At 46.4% G+C, this 12917-nt stretch overlaps 1 protein-coding gene across 2 annotated transcripts in view; it reads right to left on the reverse strand.

Annotated features, from left to right (window-relative positions):
• Nucleotides 1-8924: 8924 nt before the first annotated feature.
• Nucleotides 8925-12917, reverse strand: part of EVA1C (eva-1 homolog C) — a 39883-nt gene continuing 35890 nt past the window's right edge. For both annotated transcript variants that reach the window (XM_031051446.2, XM_005151647.3), the window contains 3 exons: nt 11603-11674; nt 10768-10857; nt 8925-9460 (listed from right to left, as the gene is read on the reverse strand). In XM_031051446.2, the coding sequence (XP_030907306.2) occupies nt 9063-9460; nt 10768-10857; nt 11603-11674 (560 nt within the window). In that variant the 3' untranslated portion in view covers nt 8925-9062. The remainder of the gene's footprint in view (nt 9461-10767; nt 10858-11602; nt 11675-12917) is intronic.

The following is a 12917-nucleotide window of genomic DNA, read 5'->3' on the forward strand; positions in this document are numbered from 1 at the left end:
GCAAGACTTGACATATTTTATATTTAAAAACTACTTGGAATTATTTCTATGTGGCAAGAAAACAGGGTGTGTTTTACCAGAACACTTTGTTCTAGCACTTCATCAGATGAAAGTCAGCATCCTGTACAGCTCTTTGGAGATTCTGAACCACTTCAATAGCTCCTCCCTGAAATCTCTTATCTGTTTTAACAAGCTGCTGAGGACCACCAGCCCTGCCTGTGGGGTTTGTGCTGCTGACCTGGGAGGGAGATTTGCAGAAGACAAACTGTTCATAAGCTACCTGAGGAGGAGATCTGCTCCAGCATCAGGACTTACAACGTGACCTTTCCCAGCAGTGCTCAGTTATTGGCATTTTTGCACCTTGGAACAGTTTCTTAGCAGGAGTGCTTGTGTGCCTGCTCCTTGTCATTTGAAAGTAGCTTTTTTTAGTTACTTTTTGTAACTGCATTGAGCTCAGTGGCCTTGGCAGGAAGCTTTCCAGATGTTTTGGATCAGTTATAATGACTGCTTGAAAGTATCCAACTGAATCCTTCTCACAAATAGAGCTTTCATCTTAGATTAGTATTATTGTGAGGAGTTTGTTCTGTGGGCTCCCAGTCCTGTAAATAACTGATGTCATCATTGGCTTTTGGCCATTTGATTTAATGTGCTCGACACCAGGAGAATATTCAACAGCAGAGGAGGCAAAATGAAAATAACTTAAGCAGTGACGTACCTGGACTCCCCAGTTCTCCCTCGTTAAACCCCACTGCACATCCACGACTACAAGTCACTGGTTTTCCATGACAAAACACTAAAGCATTGCTAGCACCTTCCTCCCAGCAGAGTTCTCTCTGCAACAGGCAGGCGTGTCAAAGGAGCACAAGAGGTTTTATTGTCTTTCCAAGGCTTGTGAGAGTTATTGTTTCAGTGAAAGAGACTTCTAAATTACCACTATACAGGGGGTTCTGAGGAGGGTATTTGAAAGGGACCTTTGATTATGGTGCTTATAATGTTGTAATTTCCTCTCTAAAAGTGAGGGAAAAGCAGGCCTGGGAAATAATTCAGGCAGAAGGAACTCCATTTTGTTTTGCATACCTTTGACTGCTGTAATTGGCCTTGTTTTCTTCTTTAGCTGAGAAAACTGTCCATAGGATCAATGCTCTTCTGAGTTCTGACAGCATCTGTGGATCTGCTGGATTCATTTACTATGGCTGAAATTGAATGAACTTACTGGAAAAAGATGAAAGAGTTCAGGAACAAAGCAAAGCCTATAGATTTTTAAACATCTAAAGAATCTGAGAATTATGAGATAGGAACACCACACATAGGTTTGTAAATCGTGAAAGTGATTTATTTTTCTTCTAAACTGTTTATTTCTGGAAGTTTGATAGTAGATGGGCCCTTCCAGAGGGAAAATCCATTTTCTATCAGAGGATACACACAGCAGAACATTGCTGTTTGTTCTGTGGCCGTATCACCATTATGATTAATGGAGGTTTGTATTATGTGTTGTGAGAATTGCTAATGCCATTACAGTTGTTAATGTGCTGTTGAGGTTTCCTTGGATAGGAGTGTGAGAGGAAGCAAAGCACAGGCATTCAGCTCTGTATAGTGGCTCCAGCACTGCTTCTCCTCAGGAGGTCGGCTATGCTTCTCTGGGGGTGTGGATGCTGCTCTGCCCTGGGATGTTGCTGCCACTCCAGGACTGCCTTGTGCCCATCAGTGGATTCTTCTGACTCCACAAATGTATTGTCCTGTATTATTTCACTGCATGAGAGTCATGGGCAAAAGCCACTGGGGAACTGGAATTTGGCTGTTGTACTGGAAAGTCTTAGAACAGGGTGAGTCTAATACACACAGTGTGTCTTAAGATACTCCAGTGACATTTCCCTCTCTGTTCCCAACTCCTCTGCCCACATACCATTGTGCCCTATTGTGGGTTTTATGAATGACACGAGGGTATGGCTGTCTGCATGCTGTAGGATGGGGTGTCTGTGGTGGGCTGCTGTTGTGCAGAGGTGACCCTTGCAGAGCAGCAAGTACCTTGTCCCTCATGCGTTGTTTGAGGTGGGGACCCAGTGAGCACAGGCAGCTGGAACTGCTGCTTTCAGCAGCACTGACCCACTGGGGTGTAGCTCTTGTTCCTGCTGAGCACTGACAACCATGTAAGTATGCAAAGGTCTGGTATGTGCCTGGGGAGTTCTACAGAGCTGGGCTAGCACTCACCCCACAGCTAGATGCCAGTGATCCTCTACAGTGATTACTCTGCAACAGGGATTGCTAACGGACAGTCACTGGTGCACAGCCCCTCCACTGGATGTGTATTTCTCAGGTGCCCTGTGCATTTGAAGGCACGTTTCCAGCATCTGATGTCTGCCAAGGATGTCACCAGAGTCATTTGTACCATCAAGCTGGGATTTGCATCTTCCTCTACAAGAAGCTACAAGCCCTACCAGAAAGCAGAGGACACCCACCACCACTGACAGTGAGGTCTCCCTGCCAGCAGATGGTGTTGGAGGAAGATGGAACAAAGTGCATCTGCCTGCCTGGCTGTCATCGGTGTGCACATCAGGAGTCACCAGGAGTACGAACTCGCACCTTTCCTCTGGCTGTTCCTGTCCTCACCTGCCATCTCCATGTGCTGGCTGATGGGGTAGCAGTGGCCCAGGGCACCCATGGGCTGCCCCCTTCATGTGTGCTGAGGGTACTTCTGTGCCTCACCCAGACCCACTCTCCTGCCTATGTCAATGGCTGTGTGTGTCCCCATCCCATGCTCCAGTGAGTACTGGCTGTACAGTAGCTGCAGTGGGGTTCTATTGGGAATGAGGAAGTTTCTAGCAAACATAGGAAATCTGGAACTTCCTCAAGGAAAAATAAATTGTAATTATTGTTTACCCCAAGGGTTGTGTTTGGGAAAATAGTTCTCAGCAAAGGCTGAGTGATACAGCCAAGTACTTACAATGTTGCAGTTAAGAATTGGTGTGTGGGAATTTTTTTGTCCTGATAATCAGCACCCAGCCACCACCGATGGTACAATGTGAAGGTCTGAGGGCACCGCTGCCAAAGGGGTGAGATAGCACCTCTGCTTTCCTTCTCACCCAAGTGACAGCTCCTGCAGTCGAAGGATTCAATATGTACTAGTCCCCAGCGCTGCTGTGACTTTACAGCTCTGTTTCTTCCTTCCTCTCCTTCCCCCAGCAATGCCCTGCAGCCTCTTTCAGAAAGGACATTTCAACTCTTGCCTGATGAGGAATTTTCTGGGAAACCCTGTTTTAAGTTTTTCCTGCAAATAGATCAGCAGAGTGGTGGAGTTGCAATGCAACCAAAAGCCTGGAGAGCGGAGCTGTTGCAGTTCCAAAGGCTGGCTTCCAGGTATGGTTAGAGCTGGCCACAGGCTCATAAAACATTTTAGGTTGGGAGGACGCCTTGAGGGCTGCTGATCCCACCACACACTTGGAGCAGGGCCTCGTTCCACCTAGGTGCAGCCTCAGGATCTTAAGTTTTCAAAAGAAAAACAACAGGCAGCTCCGTTGGGACTGGACTTTCCAAGGTTTGTTATGGATTTTTATCTCCCAGCTGGTTGACTGTTGCATGAAGAAGGTGCAAGCTAAGCTCGTGGTACCCCATGGGAAGAGCATCTGCACATCACCATCATGTTTTCAGGTCTTAAAAATACATGGTCTTGAAAATGCAATGGTCTGAAATAAGAGCCTGAGGAGTTGTATAGAGCTGGGTCAGCACTCTCCCTGTGCCTGGCACTCTGGTGGTCCTCTACAGCTGTAATTACTCTGTAATAGGGATTGTTAATGGACAGTCACTAATTCACAGCCTCAGGCTGGATGTGTTATTTTTCAGGGGCCCTGTGCATCTGAAGGCACATTTCCAGCACCTGATGACTGTCCAGGCTGTAACCAGGATGTCACCAGAGCTGTTTGTAACATCAAGCTGGGATTTGTCTCTTTCTCCATGAGAAGCTTCAAGTCCTGCCATTTTTGACAGTGCTGGAAAAGGATTATTTTTGTAATACAGCACTGGGCCAACTACATGTTGGGGCTGGTTTTTTTACTTTCTTCCATAAGTAAGAGCATGAGAAAACAGATAGGTCCCTAATGCTGCAGGAGGCTGCTGGAAGACTTAGTTTGCCAGGGGTATCTCAGAGCTCCCAAATCATTGGTGACCCATGTGGGGCAGTTGCCCAGTAGTCTATTGGGGTTGCCCAGTAGTCTATTCCAGTCTCTTCATGTCTGGAAGTGACAGCAGCAGAGCAGGGAGCACCCTCAGCACCACTGGAACTGAGGGGTGAGGCACACCAGCAGTTGGGTGTTTTGGGCACAGGCCCAGGCAGTATGATGTGCTGGTGTAGCTGGTGCTGGGCTCTGCACACTGCAAATGTGGTGGGGCTGAGCTGTGCTCCCTGGCACTGTTTTTATGTTGCTTTCATGCTCCTAAGCTGGAATTCAGATCCCAAGCCCACACCTCCTCCGAGGACAACAGTACTACAGCCTCAGTGGTGCTTTGCAGGGCTCGTCCCAAAGCTGACTGGATTCAGTGAAGCCATCCCCATTGCTTCAGACTGTCTGGGTGAGCTTTGGGAGCCCAGGAGAACCTACCACAGACAGGGTCACAGGCAACAAGAAATCCTGTGCCTTGGGCCATGCCTGAGTACTCCATTGCTCAGTCATGCACCTTGCAGAAGAGGCCATTTATACTTCAGCTTCTGAGCGTGCAGATGAAGCCAGCGGGATGGTTTCCACACCTGGTTTCACTCCTGGCTCACACACATGCTTTTGCTTTCCCAGTTTTTGCTTCCCCAGGTTGCCCCAGGCTCTGCCCTTGCCCCCAGCCCTACCTGCACCTTCCTTTCCCACCATCCCGGGCACCAGCGTGCTACTGCGCAGATCACAGGCACCTCCTCCGAAATCAGTGGGGTGCGGCTGGGGATTTCTGGCCATGGTGTCACACAAGTGTTAGGGCCACACCTCAGTGGCTGCTGGTAAAAGCTGTGGGTTTCGGAAGGATTTAGTTACTGCTTCCTGATTCCTGGTGGTAAACTCTGGGTTATTTTGAAAGCAGGACTGGGGAGTTAAAGCAGCCACACCAGCACTTCACCTTGCCTTCCAGCAAGTTTAGGTACTAATGCCTGGTCATATCATCTTCAAGCACATCATTCCCCCGTACATATAGCATGACCCTAATGATGATGGCAAAACAACCTGCAAGCTCCCCTCTGCAATGTTTTCTTCTTAGGCTGCTCTTCAGGGCAGCTGCAGGGATTTTACTGCTGAAACTCCATCCTGCTGCCCATGCCAAATGCCCTTCCATAGCATTGCTGCTGCCCTGTGGCACCTTCCTTGATCATATTTCTGCCCTTAGCCTGAAATGAAGTAAATACTGGCTATGGCATTTCTGCTTCTTGTTTTTTCGGTTTACACATCCCAGTAATAACCAGCCAAATCCAGCTGCTCCTTACCATTGCTCCTGTTCCTGTAAAGCAGATGTGCCACTGAAAGGAGCCTGGCTCCCTGTACCCACTGTTTCTCTTTAATGGCCATATGCTGTGTTTTCCCATAGAATCCTAAATTGTGAGGGCTTGGGGGAGCTGAATACAATCCCCATTCGTTTTCTGGTTTCTGTGCAGATGCAGAAGTTGTCATTCCAGACAGATCAAAATAATTCAGTGTCTGTTTCTCGGGGTTTTCCTTACTTGTTTTCACTCTGCCATTCAGAGTGCCGTGAACACTTGGGAATGAGGTGAGCCACTAACTGATGGCTTTCCCCGTTACATTTGGCAACTCTATGCAGAAAGAAAAAGCAGCAACCCAGGTTCAGACTAAAAACGACTCAGCCAAGGGAACAGCTCCCGCGTGAAGCTTGACCTCCTGGTCTAGAGCAAAAGCCGCTTTCCCTGCACTGCCAAGTCACTGCTGGTGCTGAGGTGTAAGAGAGGGCTTTGTCACCGTGTTTGAGGGTACATTTAAACAGATGTGCATTATTGAGCACTTCATCCTTTTCTCAAGACACATTCCCAGAGGCTGTCGGGAAGCCAGCTCTGCTCTGGCATCTGCAGAAATCTTACTGCCTACTTGCAGCCTGTGGCAGCACGTGGGGAGGAAAATCAGGAGGGAATCAGGTCTGTGAAGTCATTTACAGGCAACTATCAGAGGTAACGGAGAAATGAATTGTTCGGCACTTCAAGTCAAAGGATTTATTTGTTTTTCCTCCAGAATTGTAAAAGTAGATGAGAGAATAAGGACTCGGGAAAAGTTGAGTATTTTGTAGTTTTGCTCCAAGGAAGGGACTAAGATCCAAGTTGCAGACTGGTGTGTGCTGATCTGCTGCCACTGTGATTACTTCATCACCAGGAATGAATGAACACCCCTGTTTTCTGCTTGGAACCCCAGATTGGAGCTATTGGATGAAATACATGCATGGATGAAGAGAACAAAACAACAGAGAAAGGACTGGTGGTGCTCAGTGGCAGGACCAGAGGCAGTGGGCACAAACTGAAACACAGGAAATTCCCTCTGAATATCAGGAAATGCTTTTTCACTGTGAGGGTGATCAAGCACTGGCACAGGTCTCGCAGAGAGGTTGTGAAATCTCCATCCTTGGAGATACTCAAAAGCTGTCTGGACACAGTCCTGGGCAACTGACTCAGGGTGGCCCTGCTTGACAGGGATGGTGGACAAGATGTCCTCCAGAGCTGCCTTCTGACCTCAACCTTCTTGTGATACTGTGGCCATCCCTAGGACATGCTGATTTTACCTAGGCTTGTGCAAAGTGAAAGTCTGGTAGACAGACTAAATCCCAGTTTCTGTTACGATGTCAGCTGCAGGATGAAACCCGCAGAGAAGCATACAGATACAGAATGAGGAATACACAGATTTTAGTGAGTATAAACATTAACTGCTGGACAGATGACTTCCAAAGATAGATCAGCTGGCCTCTGGGCCCTGGGCTCTTCTGGAAGGAGTTTCACTGGGGAGACAGCCAGAGCAGGGCCCTGCGCTGGGGTAGGGGCAGCCCCAGGAGCCCCTGTCCTCAGCCTGGCTCACCATGTGTTGGAGCCCAGCCTGCTCTCTGCAATCACTGAGGGCCAGCAGGAGGAAGAAGATAGTTTTTGAATGATACGGCCTGTCAGCAAGGGGAATTGTTGGGATTGGATCAGTCCCCTTGCTTTGTGACTGGGAAATGGGTGGCACATGCCCCATGAGTCAGGAGGAAGGAGCCAGCTCCTGACCAGAGCTGTCCCACACCTACTTGAAAGGGCAGCAAAAGGAAAACCTGCCTTCTTCCACCCTCAGGACAAAGGCATGGAGACTTTCCAGATCCAAACCTATTCATCAATATTGTGCAGTAGCAGAGGCTATGATGACCTTCCATTGGAAGAGGGAAGAGTTGAGTCCCAGCAGGCATGCAGCCAGACTCCCAGGCTGCGCCATGTGTTCCATGCAGTTCCCAGTGCCACAGGTGACCTTGGCTCTCTGTCCATCTCCTCAGCCGCTCTTCCTTCCGCTGATAGGATGCTAATTGCTGCTAAGATTTTTCCAGTTGAGCACAGGACTGTGCCTTAGTCATCCGAGCAAGTCCCTTCCTCCCTTTTAAGTTTTCTCATGCTTAATTTGACTTTGTATCAGTAGGAAATGAGAAGTCATGTCACATTTTTCATCCCAAGTGTTTCATACTACTTCACTCTACCTAAACGCACAGTGTCTGAGCGGGAAAGCACAATGAACTCATGAAGTATTACCAATAGGAAGTGACATTTTTCCTCCTTTTGTTCAGTCAGTTCCCTGTAGACTGCAGCTAAAATATTGGAGACATTGTATTTAAAGACAGGAAGGTTGTGTTTTCAGCTTCAGTACATCTCTGGTTTAATTTTCTGTCTGACTGAAACCAAGCCTGAATTGCCTGAACAGTTTCAAAGTGAAGATTATGATCTTATAAAAAACCACCTGAGGATAGAACCTTCAACCAAGTGCTGGCTCTAAACCATACTTTAATATCAGAAAAACTAACACAGCACCTCACTTAGGAAGTGAATGTTCTTGGTATGTGTCAGCTCCAAGAGTCTTTTATGAAAACAGCCATTTTCAAGCTCCTGCTTCACAAAATTGCCAGCACAGGAAGCAGCAGAATCACATCTTGGGCAGTATCCTCTGAAGTTTGAATGGTGCCTTTTCCTTAACAGGAGGGCACTGAACATCTCAAATGCAGATGGATTTTTGCCCTTATGGCCATTCTTCAGCGGAGCTTTTCTTCCTAGATAGGGCTAGCCCTATCTGCTGGCCATGTGCTTTAAGAAAGAAGGGGACTTGGAGAGTATTGTGGAATCTCCCTATGTCAAAGTGTGCCCAACTCCAAGTGCTGCTGTATTACAGTCAAGAGTGCTGCTACTAAGGAAACTCATTCTCAAACGATGACAATTTTCACTGGAATAATGTCATCTTCTTCCTTCTTAGTTTCCAGCCCAGAGAAGATGAGAGGCTTCTTTCACATCTCTCTTCTAAGTAACTGCACCAACTGGGCTCAGGTGAGGAGAACTTAAAACTCTTGTAACAACGCTCACTGTTACCAGTGGAATGGGTCTTATCAGGGAAAGGCTGCATTAAAGAAACAGCAGAAAAGCTTCAAGAACCTGCAATTAATTTTACTTTGTCTTGTTCATGCTATTAATAATACTCTAATTTCTTGCCAATAGAGAACGTTCTCATTCAATTTATGAGCTGCAGCACACTAAGTGGCTACAAGTGCCATATCCTAAGGCAGAAGGCAGAAGTGTTTCTCCATCTTATGCTGCTTAAATACTTTTTTCTCCTTTTTTAATATTCCTTAACCTGCATATGGCTGTTGATCCCGAATTATAGTGAAAAGTGATTCATAACATGACAAAACTGAAAGCCTGTAAAAGGGTTTCTCACAGAATTATTTGCAGACAGTCAAGGGTTTGAAACTCTCTTTTATTGCATATACTTCTTCTTACTTTACAAATAATTACATGATTGATACAAATGTTCCTTCACAGAAGGTACATTTCTTTTTTTAAAAAAAGGGCTCGGGCATCATCCAAAATAAGCCATTTATTGTTCACGAATATAAAACATATCCATATTTCTAGGAGGTGTCATATCCAAACCACTGTTCATCCAGATTTCTTGTATGATCTGCTCCCTGCGCTCTATCCTTTCAGCCAGTTCTGCTGCCTCTGTTGAATTGTAACCTGAGTAAGAAGGTCTGTAAAGTTCCACTATCCCATCCTGGATGTCCGAATCAGAGGAACCATCCTCGTCCTCTTCCTCTTCCTCATTTTCACTGTTCCCGTACACTCTACTACTTTCTGGCATTAAGGGATCCTTCTTTCTATGCAGTTTCTGGAAGTCTCTTGAGCACGACGTGCGGATCACCAAAGCACACAGCGTGAAGATTAATCCCACACAAACACTGGACAAAAACAGGAGCGCTGCTCTTTCAAGGTGATCTGAAATCAGGAAGCCACTGCTTAAACACTTTATAAATCCCTGACAAATCCCAGCTGCAAAAGAAGTCACTTGTCATTTCCAAAGTGCCCCACATTACATAGCGATAATGGTGGGGTGTGCTTGGGAAGATGGGGAGTTGGAAGAGACCTTTTCCAGCATGCACTGAAACCACCCTGCACTTGCTGTCTGAAGGCTGCCATCTTTGACACTTTAAATTACTATACAAAAGAACCCAGTCTCTTACTAACATTATAAAATAACATCCCATCTTGTTAGTACAGCTTACTAACATTCTCAACCAGCTACCAGAAGCATACCCTTTTTTTTTCCAGCCATCCTGCCAAAACAGGCCTTACCCTCATAAAGAATGGGCATGGGAAGAGAAACTCTGCGCTCTGCAGAGCCAGGGCAGCATCTCTGGGCCAGGCTGGGTAGGGAGCATTTTTCTTCCTTGACACAGCCTGAGATCGCTTCTCAGTATAGCAACAAGTGAGACAGATGTGGCAACAGCCTTTCTTGATGGGCTGTAAAACCCAGCCCTGGCTGCTCGGGGTGTTGCCTGGGGGGTCTCAAGGGTGGTGTTCTCTGGGGGCTTGGGGAGAGCTACTGAGGGCAGGCAGGTGACACGGCAGGGACAGAGTCTCACTGTGCTGTCAGGCTGTGGCTACCCTTGGGGCCGGCTGGGGCACCCTTGCAAAAGGCTATGGGATGATGCTCGACAGCTGCCTGGTTCTTGGTGTTTTCTAGAAGAGCAGCAACTTTAGCTCTGGAATCGCTCTCAACAACAGCCTTTGCTCACTTCCACAGTCTGTGAGTTCTCCTGTGTTGCTGGAGATCTGGTAATCACAAATTTATTTGCCTTAGTGTTGCTAAGTCACAAAACTTGCCATGTCCCATACCAGAGATGGCTGGCTGTGGGCTGGTTTGTTTTTGGTTTGGTTTTATTTTTACTGCTCCTTGATGATCCTCATATGTGTGCAAACCAACATTCCCAAAAACGGATGTCTCCAGCACTGCTCCCAGGTCAGGTTTTCAAAAATACTGAACAACCAACAGTCCCCATTGAAAATATTTATTAAAAAAATCTTGGCTGCAGTCTCTTGAAGAGTTTGGATCCTTCAAGATGGAAAATATTCTATAAATATCAGTTATGCTGCAATTGTCCCATCCACAAGGCTGTGACTATACCGTAATGATATCATTACTATAAACATGGGATTACCAGTTGTGACTTTCTGAGATAATCCTCCTTTTCCCAAAATGCCATGATCTAATGAACCAAACAATCTGAGCCTCAGTTTCCTACCTCTAATGTATGCAAATGTAGCCAAGTAGTTGCTAAAAAGAATTCCATCTTTCTTTGGAAGTCTGGATTCCTTTGGATCAAGGTCGACACCTGTGACACAAGGAGGCAAAGCAAATTCAATCATATCACAGATGAGGAAGCTACTAAAATGATATTCACTCAATATTCACCCAATAACTTTTAAACTAACAAATCTCTATGGCAGGCCAGTGCTGTGCCATAGAAACCTTGCAGGACATTATAGCAAACAATGGTTGGTAAATAAAATACTTTAAATATTGAAATAAAGTATAAAAATCAAAGTATTGAAAATACTAAATGAAAATGGCAAGTTTATTTAGAAGAATGTATTAGCGAGGAAACCCCTTGCCTATTCCCATTAAGGTTTCTGAAATTATTTGACTTCTTTAAGCTTCACAGCTCTCAAATGGATTTCCTAGCCCAATCACTGCAGTACACTCCCATTATTGATGGCAGCAAATGTGCATCAGCCACATAATTCATTTAGCTGCGTTTAAGAAGAGCAGGTGTTGACGTAACTCTTGAAAGACTTCACCCTGAAACCACTGCAGTTTCACTCTTCATTTTCCCAGTGTTCAACTAAAGTTAGAAGGCAGCACACTGGTTATGGGTAGGTCTGGACAGCCCACTCCTTTCACAGCATTGCTATGACAGCAGTACCATGTTCCTGCAGGACCCATCCTGCTCCCAGCCTGCCATGTTGCCCTCTGAAGGGAAGAGCAGCTGTTTGAGCAGGGTTTCCACTACCTTGTCCAACCTCCCTCAGACCAAAGACAAAGGAGACCAGCAAACCCTATGTTTTAATGGCACGTACCATCATTCTGCTTGACAGAAGACTTGTTATTGGTGACCAGGGGGTTGAAAGCTGTCAGGATAAATTTAGGAACTAAAAAGACAAAGGACAAATGTGTATTGTTAGTTTTAAGAACCAGATCCCCAGTTAGTGACCCACTCCACTGCTAGCCTTGGGTTTATATTAATAAATTGGCTTTCCAACCATGGTATTGAAGGGATTGGAGCAGGCAGCTGCATCCGGAGACAAGTGCCAGCCCTGCCAGTGTGCAAGCCTGGCCCTGGCACTGCAGCCGGCCTGAGCTTCCCCAGTGGCCCAGAGATGCTCACACCTAAAGGCTGTGAGTGTTTGCAGAGGTGGTGCAGCCCCAGGCAGAGCTGTGCTGCTTATCCCCACCATAACTGCCCCAGCTGGGGCTGCTGCCACCACCTGCTGCATTGCCTTGACTGCTGCTATGCTAATTACACCCTAGGTTATACTCTATACATCTAACACTGATGGCTGGCAAGTGCCCAGAAGAGGTGCTGTGACTGGTGATGCCCTCCTCCCTCCACCACACCCCACAGATCTGGTGCACCAGGAGGCACGGCACTGGGGTGCTGCACCATGGGATGGTGGTAAAGCTCAAGCTGCACACAGGGTTAGCATTGCCAGGGAGGAAAAGGAGGTGGGAAAGGGAATAAAGTATCTGGGAAGGAGATTGAAAGGAAAGGAAAAGGGCAAGGACAGGAGACAAGGGGAAGTACAACAGGCAGAGCAAGCCTGAGGGGGGGGACACAAAGTTAGCGAGTCAACTGGGCTACAGTCAGATGCTAAACTGCATCTAGATACTGGGTTTGCATGAGGATAATTCACTGCAATTCAAGGAGAAATGAGTAAACTCTTGTGTGATGTCCTCTGCAAAGCCTCTGAGATGAATGGCCACCGAGGAGGAAGGTGCACAGGATGGGAAGAGATGCACTGAGTGAGATGAGCTACAATCTTCTCATTTCTTTAATTTCTTCCCCTGATAAGTTTTCATATTCTTCTTCAAATATTAAGAGTCAAAAGCAGGTGCATCATGCAGACATTGAGAGTTCACATATTCTATGTCAAATGAATGGGCCCTTCAGATACCCAGATCTTGGCACCTGTCCCCTGTACTATCTGAAGGCAGATTGATTGATTTTCAGACTGACGTGAAGGGAAGAAAAAGTAAGAAATTTCAGGTATAACACTCACCTTTATCCCACATAGAAACATTTACCAATAAACAGTGTTAAGGGAAGTTAAATAGAAAACAGGAGACTGAGGTTTGCATCTTAACATAGTTTTCATTTGAAAAACAACTAAAAAT

The sequence above is a fragment of the Melopsittacus undulatus genome, chromosome 2 (genome assembly GCF_012275295.1).
Source record: "Melopsittacus undulatus isolate bMelUnd1 chromosome 2, bMelUnd1.mat.Z, whole genome shotgun sequence".
In the NCBI taxonomy this organism is placed as follows: Eukaryota; Metazoa; Chordata; class Aves; order Psittaciformes; family Psittaculidae; genus Melopsittacus; species Melopsittacus undulatus.